Genomic DNA, 10,849 nt, shown 5'->3' with positions numbered 1-10,849 from the left:
TTGTGATCCTAAATGTGATTTACTCCTACTAATGAGTAAATGTTATTGTGATCCTAAATACGACCAAAATATAAATTTTGTCTAAAATATTTATTTTTTAAAAAACAGGTTCATAACAAATCCTTGTCGGAGTAGTCCTTTTTTGACAGTTCCGTAAAGAAACTAACAGTCATGCCACATGCCAGCCACTGTGCAATTAGCGTTGACCGTTAGTTTTTTTACTGGACTATAAAAATGACTACTTCAGCGATATTTTCATTTGTTATGTACCCGTTTTTCAAAAAGTGAATGTTTTGAGCTCAATTTGTATTTTGGACTAAAATTGACTTTTAATTGGAGGCCTTATTTTAATTTGTGTGATTTGTCGTACCAAATATTGACATGAATTATCTGCTTTTGTAGAGAAAAATGATTCAAAGCCATACCAATTTGTTAAATACACATGTGCACAGTCCACATCAATCATCATGATCTTCTTATCCATGTATGTCTCTGCAAACAGCTTTAGAAGTTTGTGAAACACTACTAAGAATCATTGTTAGCAACATCACATGAACATCTAAAATGGTAGAGCTAGGTACTACAATAGAACTCCTAGAATATGAATATAACAAAATTAGGTGTTTTTTATCATCCCTTTGCATCAAATCATTCCAGTAATATGGGAATTCAATCTATATCTGCAAACACAGATATAGTTAACTCGATAGTCGAACGGGATTAATAGAAAGAAACTGAAAAATCTCGTTTCCGCAGAGCATACAAACACAGATATAGCTAGCTTCGTCATACTGATTCATATTAACAGTGGATAAAGCAAGTCCTCGCGAACTTAAATGCTTGAAAGCTTTGTATATGTAAGTTAGAATTTGTATCAAACAGGAGCATGTTTTCATTTCTACAAGAAAATCTAGAGGTTTAAGAATTGTTGCGTGTTGAGCTAAAGGTGAAATCGAAGCAACAAGCCGTCTTAAGGTAGCTTTTCCATATCTTCATCAGTTGGCTTGATCCGCCGGTATAATGTCAAGATTCGGATATCGAAATCACACGCAAGGAGCAACAAAAATATACCACAGATTAGCATTATTATCAGAACAGCTTAATGTTGAAACTTGTAAACATATCTATGAACAATACACCTTGCGGAAAGCTGTGGCATTATGTAATGACTAAGGAAACAAATTAAATTGACTCAATATTAATTGTCTCGTATCTATTTATGAGAGTCAAATACACCTTGTTGAGTAACACTTATATAGAAGAAAACAATCTTAAGTCATAATACAAACAAAAGTTTTACCTAAAGCATAAACAAATGAAAGATATATGTAGAAACAAACACAATATTAAACCTAAATTCATGACATATAATTCGATTACAATATTACCCTGGATGACAGAATTCAAAAATCAATTCGAGGGATAATCTAAAAAATGTATTTAAAATTTGATTGAGGGGTTTGTTAAATAGGCTTGATAAAATGTTCAAATTCGAGCTGTCTTTATTTCCATGGCGGTTTGAATTGAACCTCTTCATTTTGTAACTTCAATGTTCACCAAAATCAGAGATAATAATTATTATTATTATTATAAAAATAATAACGACGACCATGATTTATGATGATTATGATGTAAATTAATGACGACGAAATTAAAAGTGTATTAATCATAATAATGTGAAACTGATATAGACAAAGAGAGGTCTGCCAATTTGTGTTAGACCAATTAGATTTGAGCTAGAGTCCCCCTCACTTGAATTCATTAATTTGTAAATTGATTGAGATGGAATGGTTTTGTTTAAAAAGGAAATGAAGATAGAAAACGATTAATGACTAATAAGGCCAGACAGATTTGTTTTTTAGGTATTATAACACACTATTTTGTACTTCTTCGATAGAAAATCATTTTTATGTTGTAATTATAAGTATAAATTATAAAAATAAATTTATATATTTTTAAAGTTTTATCGATGTTTATTAATTGATTGTATCGACGATAATGAACCAAAATGGTACAACACAACCATTCAGTATCAATTTACTTCCGTTTTTATAAATTTTTTAAAAATAAAGTACTTATTTGAAATACTATAACATCTCCAGCACTCCATAATAATTACTAATTATAAATGCATCTAAATATAATTAGCACATAATTCATGGGTACAGTAGTACCCCTTTTTCCAACGTGGCTTCGCCACTGGAAATAATACTGAAATATTATTGATGCATCGAGGAATTAGAATGAATATTTGATTGGTCACGGTATGTTACTATATCATTCACTGCACACCTAGCTTTATTGATTCAAAGAATTTGGAGATAATATATAGAACTGAAGAATAAATACTAAATACTCAGCTTGATTAGATTGGCATGCTCTAAATTTAACCAGAAACTGCATTTCACTTTTATTTTCAAATTTATTCCATTCTCACACAATTTTATTTCTCCATACTACATGTGTCCATTAATATAAATATCTCATTTATATATATTCCTCTGTCCCACAAGAAATGAAACGTTTTTCCTTTTGGATTGTCCCATTAAAAATAAAACGTTTCTTAAAATAGAAATAACTTTATCTCTACTTTTCTCTCTCTCTTACTTTACTCTCTCTTCTTTAACTCACAAAACAACACTATATAAAATCTTGTGTCGAAAAGTAAACGTTTCATATTTATTGGGACGGAGGGAATATTAAAATACAGTTCTATATGACTTCCACGGAGGATCCGCACTGGTGGGTAGGATCTCCTTTTTTTTTTCAAAAGAAATCTTATTTAAATTTAAAATTTTGTAATTTTTTATTCTCTTTAAACTAAGGAACAATTTTTTCAGCTTAGGAAAGAGTAAGGTCCCTATTCTTTGACTTTTGTTGTTATTATCACCATTGTGTGTAATTATTTGAATTTCTGTTTATGATGAGACAGAGAGCTTATCCACCGTCATCACGTTAAATTTATTCATAATTTGACTTCGATCCGCTTCACAATTTTAAATTTTATTTTTTCACAATCCATTATTTTAAATTCTTAGCGGAAAGAAAAAATATATACAAGAATCATACTCAATCAAGTACAATAAAATCTTCAAAATTAAATCCTAGATAATCACATAAATCATCTCACAATTTTATTTTATTTTCAAACAAATAGAATCTTAAAAATAAGAAACGTGGTGAATTGCTTATTCAAAAAGTCGAGATCCAAGTGGCCGGAAGAGGGGGTCAAACGACCTACCACCGCCGGCCAAGAATGCCGCTGAAAGTTTTCATTAATCAAACTTTGGAGTTATCATCGACCTCACAATGCCGTTGCTCAATCTTTGTAGAATAGGCGGTGACAATGACCGGCTAAATAGATGATAGAAACATATAGATTCAAGTTTGAGAGAGACAAGGAGAGTCAATGAGAAAGAAAAGGAAGAAGCATGTAGATATAAGAGAAATGGAATAGACTAGGTCCTCTCCCAAGAATGGTGCCCTAATTAAAATATGATTTTAAATAAAGTATTAAATAAGCTAAGTCAGAATTTATAAATTTAATTAATTTTGGGTCTAGTCGATATAACAAATATGTTAGGATTAAGTAGTGTTTATTTTGTTCACACGAGTGAACAAAATAAGAAAACAGAGATGAAAAGGAGGAGAGATAACACGAGTTAGAGACAACATTGAAAAGAAGAAAATGTAAAATCATGACGAATCGTAGACGATGACCATCTTTACTTGGTTAGACTTTCTTATTTCCAACTCCATACAATGGTAGATGATAAGGACTTATTTGGCGACGACCTTCACTGTATCGATCTCACAAATTATATTTTCAGAAATTGCTTTGGATCAGGGGCGGAGCCACTTGAGGAGGGTAGGGTGCAAATGCCCCACTCAAAATATTATTTTTTTTACTATTTTCTTCTTTATTTTTTGCAAAATTTTCGATTTCTTTTATAAATGCTCTCGCTCAAACTCTAAAAATTTCTTTATATATAATATTTTTTGCCCCTTTTGAAGTGAATTCTTGGCTTTGCTCCTGGATAAATATAAATGCACCTACCCATGACCAATATTGAAAAGAATACATATTTAGTCTTTGAGTTAAATCAATTTACTTCAATTAAATCGTCAGACGTTACATTGAAAAATATAAATGCACCACCTGCCCCCATCAATGTTCAAACTGTCAATACTAGTTTGAGCTTCATTAGCACTGCCAATTGCCACCAATCACCATGCTACACCATCAAAACAAACAACTTACAATGCAACAAAACGTTATTATTGATACGATATTATTGTTTTTTAACGTTATAATTATTTTCCTACTACTAATGTTGTCTCTATGTGGTCACAATATGAAGCCAACTGCAATCTATGTATTTCACATATTGCTACATCATACTACTATAAAACAGAGTAACAAACACACATACACAACATAATTGAGTTTTAATTTAAACAATTTTAAGTTTGGGTTCCATTAAAATTCAATTTAGTGCCCCCACCTTATCAATACATGACTAGTGGGCCCCATTGTGACCACCAATTTTAATCTAATAATCATCAATAAAAGATGGTTTATTTATGATATGATCACTCAACAAGGGATGGACCTAGTCCATCAAATTTCAATCTGGTGGCCCATAAATTACTTAATTATGTCTATTTATTTTCTCAAATAATTATAGGTGTTGAAATAAATACAAGCTTCATAATTTTTCCTAATCTATACACATAGCCTATTGCATAATTGTCAACTATGCTAAACACTATAGTTGCTACTCAAAAGCATCTTTTTAAAATTAAAATATTCTAAAACACAACCTGAAGATAATTATAACTTAATTGAAAAAAAAAAGATGATTAGAGTGGAGAGCATGAGAGGGCTTTGAGATTTCGGTATCAAATTCCCATAAAGCAAGAAAAGCATGACTGAAGATATAATTAAGAAAAAACATTGATTACAACTTTAATTAATTTAGCTATAGATATAGATTCCACTCATTTGAGAGTGCAAAATCCCATGCATCAATCCTTATTTAAATTCGTGGGATTTGACCAATCAGGATCAAGACACGCAGAAAAGGTTAAATCTGAGGTCATTAGTGTAGCTGCACTTATTATTACCTAATTTTTTTTTGTATAATTTTATGTCTATATATATATGTCTATATATATATATATATATAGAAGCCTGGTCCTGGCTCCCCATCATTCTCAATCTTTAACCTATAGTGTAACATTATTTGTCTGTATTTAAAATGGAGCAGCAAACTATTTGCATATATACAAGTCAATTATGCACTGCATATTATGAAAAAGCTTTCATGTTTGAGTAATTAGTTTGATCAATCCCTCCTCCTACAAAGTGCTCACTTCTCAGTTTCTGTCATTACCATGGCCCGGCGGCCGCGGCGGCGCCTCCTTCACTTAACAAGTTTCTGTTTTTGCAGGAGAATTGGTATTGCTGAAAAGGTTAGTTGTCACTTATCATGAACTAGTACTATTTGTTTTTTTTTTCAGTTCACATATTTGTTGTTAATCTGAACTGGTTTCAGACATATTAAGAATCATGAGTTTGGTGGTGTGTTTTTTTTTTCTCAGGTGATCACAAGTTTTAACATCTGATGATCAAGTTTAGGGAAATTGTGCTGTTCTTTTTTTGTTTTTTGTAGCTTAGCACATTTGCTTGTTGCAAGTTGTAAGATTTAACACTTTGTAATCAAGAATCAAACTTTTGTGTGACAAATGGAAGATAGTGTTGTTTTTAATGTTTGTGTTTTCGATATTCACAAAGCTTATACGGGTTGGGTTCTGTTGGGTTTCGATCCTCGAGCAAATGCATTTGTCGAATTTAAATATATTTCATCGGAAGTAGCATCTACAAAACTGAAAAATCTGGCAAGGTAAAGCGAAAGGCGGTTTTCGATTGTCAAGAATAAGAAAAATTATTGTACAGTACAACAGAATCATCTTACTCTGGCAGAGTTTGAAGGAAAACAGACTAATAATGAGAAGACTGCTCCATATATAGGGGCAAACCAGTAATTACACACTGGTCATGAAAATGAGAAGAAGCCTAATGCATAATTCTTGTGCTGCTGCTACTATTCACATGCCAATTTTGTGTCGAAACTGCTTAAGCATATGGCGAAGGCTTGAAATGCAGACAAAGGATATCGATAATCCATCGTAAACATATCTTTACCAACCTTACCAAATTGTAATATGATCTTGTCGTGATCAGACTGGTTCGGTTGGGACGGGGTTGGGGCGCCAGCGGCTGCTGCAGGAGTCGCGGCAATCAGCTGGAAATTCTTGACTGATGCGACCGTTACCCTTCCTCTGAAGTTGAGGCACCAGCACTGCAGTTGTTCGTGCCACCTCGGAGCCTTGTTTTTCAGAACTAAGGGCCTATCCTTTCCACCATCTTCTTCCCCGCGTGGACCGGCTATGTCTGAAAAGCGAGCACTGCTGAACTCTGTTGAGCTAGCTATCGATTTAGATAAGGAAATACTCCTGAATGAGTCTTCGAGAGGGCGGGGAAGTAGCTCGGGTTGGCCAGGGACAGAACCACCGGGCTCGAGTGAAGAAACGGGGATTGTGTGCATGGCACAGTGCATCCTACGAGGACCCCTTGTGCCAAGCACATTAAGCTCGTATGCGACTTGTGCAATGTTGTAACTTCCACTGGGGACTTTTGGCGAAACTTTCTTTGAGTAGAACCTGCGGCTGGTACGACCAGGTGGGGAGATGTTGGAGTTGTTGTGTGGTGGCTGTGTGTCATAAATTATGAACTTGGTTCCAAGAAAATTGGACCTGATCAGAGAAAGGAAGCAAATGCGGTCAGTTAAATACAACTATAAATACAACTCCGGTGTCCCTTCACAAGTCACAACCCCCATGTACAAAATCAAATAACTAAGTGAATATTAGCTTCTTCATTAACCAAGTGTATTTTAGCTTCTGCATGATGGGTAGATGGATGCTTCCATTCTACATAACATCTACACAATTTTAGTGGATTTTGCCTTGGATGTCATAAGGAAGCAAGAACAAGAATCCTAGAAATGTTATTCAGAGACTTTGTTAAAAGGAATGAGAGAATGAATATGGATGATCTTATTGTGAGATTTAACAAAATTCTTAGTCTGTCTACAACAATAATATGCAGCACTATGTAAATCCCTTCTCAAACAATGTGATGATTGGATGGCCAGATTATGGCAAAGCTCAGAGGAAAGAAACTGTGGCTTACGAAATATACTCACCTGACTTTACCAATATAGCTGCGGTTTGACCTTGATATGCTATAAGCATCCATCGATATCACATACTCTGTACAAGTAGTTCGGCGGACCCGTTTTGCAGAAAGAAGAAATTTACCATTTTCGACAAGCAACACTGCAAAAATTAGGAATATTAACAAATTAGATGAAAAGAATATAAAAGGTAAAATAAAGTACAGTAAAAGAGCAAATTCACTTAAACCCCTACACCCTAGTCACTCAGCAAGCATGCATTCATCCTACCAGCTTATTATCCTTTTCAAATTATTAAAAAAAGTGGAGGTTTCCACAACCAATGGTCGGTATCAAAATCTCCAAATTTAGAGTGTAAAACTGCATCATTCAGAAACAGGAACTCAATAATTCTTTTCTTTATTGAAATAACTAGGTTCTTTATCAAAATACTAGGTCAACTATAAAAATCATGTCAGAATCCTATGTGACCCCACACATGGAAAGCAATTCATTTATTAAAAAGAATATATATGGAGAGCTATTAGCTAATTAGTTGTATCATCAGGCTTGGAGTGGTAAACATAAAAAGTGAGCAAGTATTATGATACAGAACTTCAAATTGAAGAACTACTATGAAAGAGCTAATGAAACTCTACTGGTAGCTTTTTAAAAAGCCAACACCAATGGCATGGATAGAAAAAGCTTTGGAAAACTCTTTCAGCAATAACTTACTTGGGAAATGGGAAATGGTTCCGCAGGGTAACACCAAAGAAAAAGAATAAATTTTTGGCTCATTAGATAGCTCCTCATTCATCCTCAGATATAATAACATATGTAAATAGAACTTTTTTCAGGAATACTATGAATGTCTTGCTATTCCAATCTCTTGAAAAGTCAATTTCCTATTTAGAAAGTATAATTATAACCAAAACAGAACAAATCACAATGGTTTCACAACTCTGGAACTCAGAGTGGGACTATGCATAACCCTCAATGCTACAAAGGATTACAATTTTACTTAAATCACCAGAAATTAATGTGACTGGCATGTTAATAGACATCTCTAAAATTTTATATACAGCTTTGCGAAAAAGTTAATACGTATGAATTTCAATCAATAAAACATACATTGAACTGAAGCAAATGCAAAACAGCATACTATAACTGAATTATCTAGTTTACTATGATCATGTGGTCACAAACACAACATGAATATAAAGCGATACTAGGTTCATCAAGCAACTAAAACTAAAATCAATAATAAAAGAAGCAGGGTTTCATCATAAACATCAAGGTTTTAGTTTTACATACACTGTCAGTATCAAATACTTAGACTTGTCTTTCTTAATATTTATCAAATACATACCAGGACTAAGGCACAGAAATAGTTGGTAAGTCAACTTAGACTTGTCTCTCTTAATGAAACACTGGATCATTCCATCTCGAAACCCTGGCTGCATATGAGAAACACAGTATACTTTTAGCAATACATTAATCATCAGGTAACCAACCAAGTCCAACTATCACTTTCTGACTGGCTTGACAAGCAAAAGGTAATAGCAAAATCAATGTAAAAAAATAAAGAAGCGCTAACCTGCTTGAGGGATACTGGAAAGGTCAATTTTCCAGACAATTCAGGGCATTGAACAATTTCTTTGCACATCTCCCTCCATGACCGGCAAACAGCTCCACATGCCACCACATGCTTTCGGGCAGGCCATGTACTCTCACTCTCTTCCAATCTCTTGATCACATCATAGAGCAATTCAGGTGGAAGGCCAGCCCAACAACTGGTCTGAATAACTTCAGGCTGGTCGTGCAACTCATGGACTGCACCATGAGACTTCCCACGGTGGTTAGTGTGCAGCCTCACATCAAAACTCCGCCTCGACAAGCTTCCAATACTATCCCTTAAGTCACGAGCTAGGCTGCGGAACGACATCTACCGAAGTAACACTACCACTAGTCAATTAACACACTTGAACTTCTTATCCTGCCCTTTCAAGCTTATCTGCATTTGGAAGCACTGGAATTATCAGCCACAGAGGTTAAATTCAAATCATTAGCATCTTTCACACAGAAGCTAGAGCAGTTCATCATATGTCTTTATCAAAATAACTTTTTCTATAGCTTAACCACAAAGGAAATAAAGAAGAACGAGGACAAGCGCAAAGCAAGAAAAGAAGATTCCCCAAAAGAAGAAGCTCAAATGGCAAAAAAAAAGCAGATCAAACGCTATATTTTAATCAACGAGCAGTTTCCCCTTTCCCGCTTATTTAACATATTCTAAAACCAAAATGCTGTAAATCCATCAACAGGAAATAACAGAATCCCCAAAAATGTAATACTTACTATATGATTATATCTTCAAAAAAGGAAATGGAAACATATGTTAAAATCCAGACTAAATTCCTAAACATAACCTCGAGTCTAATTACTCAAAAACATCAATTCCAAGGATGAATCACATAAGCAGGCCAGATTAGTCGATTAATTCTCCTATTCAACCTCTAATTCACTCAACTACACTCCAGAACTGGAACTAAAATTGAAAAATGAAACGAAGAAGAAATGAGCAGTCTCACATTATCACTGAAATAGGCGCAGCCATTGACAAGCAGATAGCTTCAATTGAATGTCAAAAGAGGAAATGGCTAGAAGAGGCGGATGGTATATTGATGGCGACGGCGGTAGTTGTGAAAATGCGAGCGGATTTGTTCCTTGAGATTGAAACACACGGCGGTTTGGGTGAGAGGTAGGTTTCTCTCTCTAGAAAACTGCTTGTGTGTGTCGGACTCCACTCCCTGTCACGGGCAACCCCTGCTTTGCTTTTTAACAACCAAAAACATTATAAATCCAAGCTGTTAAATTCAATCCTCTTTTACTTTTATTTATGATTTTCAATTTGGAAATTGAAATGGTGTGGAGTCAGAATGCAGCATTCACAAAAATCACTTATCGGGAATCCAGAATAATTAAGAATCATGTTTTAATCTCTATTGACTAGCTTTTATAAAATGGGAAATTTCATTTAAATCATACTACTAGGAACTTTGACTTTTGGTCAATATTAATTATTATGAAATCATAATGTTATACTCCCTCCGTCCCCCATTAGGAGTAGTACTTTGACCGGACACGGGTTTTAAGAAATGTAAAGAAAAGTTGGTTAAAAAAGTTAGTGGAATGTGGGACCCGCTTTTTTATATTGGTTTTATAATAAAATGAGAGTGAAATGAGTTAGTGAAATGTGGGACCTACTTACTATTTATGGTAAAAATGAAGTGCTACTCTTAGTTGGGGACAGACTAAAATGGAAATTAGTAACTCTTATTCGGGGACGGAGGGAGTAGATAATATGATGACAAAACAATCTTGTTTTAATAAAATAATACAATTATAATTTAGTGTTAATTAAAAGATGCTGATACATTCAAAACAATATTGTTTTGTTGTTTTATTATATTGATTTTATCATATTAGTTTAATTATGATAGGCAATTGAAAAAATGAAAATTTATAATTTTATATTTCAGATTTAATATTTATTTGCTCCTCTGTCCCATTTTAAGTGTTTTCGTTTTGAGATGTTTCATTCTAAATGA

The 10,849-nt window shown here is 33.9% G+C and overlaps 1 protein-coding gene and 1 long non-coding RNA gene across 3 annotated transcripts; one reads left to right on the top strand and one right to left on the bottom strand.

Annotated features, from left to right (window-relative positions):
• Positions 1 to 5,203: 5,203 nt before the first annotated feature.
• On the top strand, positions 5,204 to 5,771 carry LOC125207142 (uncharacterized). Its single transcript, XR_007173928.2, has 2 exons — positions 5,204 to 5,475; positions 5,605 to 5,771. It is a non-coding gene; the product is annotated as an uncharacterized LOC125207142 (long non-coding RNA).
• A 136-nt stretch (positions 5,772 to 5,907) lies between these two features.
• On the bottom strand, positions 5,908 to 10,180 carry LOC125207141 (tubby-like F-box protein 8). 2 transcript variants are annotated; one of them, XM_048106362.2, is made up of 5 exons: positions 9,830 to 10,180; positions 8,839 to 9,270; positions 8,611 to 8,698; positions 7,272 to 7,404; positions 5,908 to 6,819 (listed from the first exon to the last, which is right to left on the bottom strand). In XM_048106362.2, exons 2-5 carry the CDS (start codon positions 9,184 to 9,186, stop codon positions 6,108 to 6,110), a joined length of 1,281 nt encoding a protein of 426 aa, XP_047962319.2. In that variant the 5' UTR covers positions 9,187 to 9,270; positions 9,830 to 10,180; the 3' UTR covers positions 5,908 to 6,107. The 2 variants fall into 2 exon arrangements, with proteins under 2 accessions (XP_047962319.2, XP_047962318.2); XM_048106361.2 differs by having other exon boundaries at positions 8,839 to 9,255; positions 9,830 to 10,179.
• Positions 10,181 to 10,849: the final 669 nt, after the last annotated feature.

The sequence above is a fragment of the Salvia hispanica genome, chromosome 6, assembly GCF_029641045.1.
Source record: "Salvia hispanica isolate PSC_SH4W2 chromosome 6, Shi_PSC_v1, whole genome shotgun sequence".
Lineage (NCBI taxonomy): Eukaryota > Viridiplantae > Streptophyta > Magnoliopsida > Lamiales > Lamiaceae > Salvia > Salvia hispanica.
This window is presented reverse-complemented; position numbering and strand designations above follow the sequence as displayed.

Bases quoted from the DNA above. Each gene is read 5' to 3' on its own strand.
- LOC125207141 (XM_048106362.2), bottom strand. From the start codon at position 9,186: ATGTCGTTCCGCAGCCTAGCTCGTGACTTAAGGGATAGTATTGGAAGC. The intron at 7,405-8,610 runs GTATGTATTTGA...TAATTTTTGCAG, and splicing joins ATTTCTGTGCCTTAGTCCTG to TGTTGCTTGTCGAAAATGGT. The intron at 6,820-7,271 runs GTGAGTATATTT...TTCTCTGATCAG, and splicing joins AGCTATATTGGTAAAGTCAG to GTCCAATTTTCTTGGAACCA.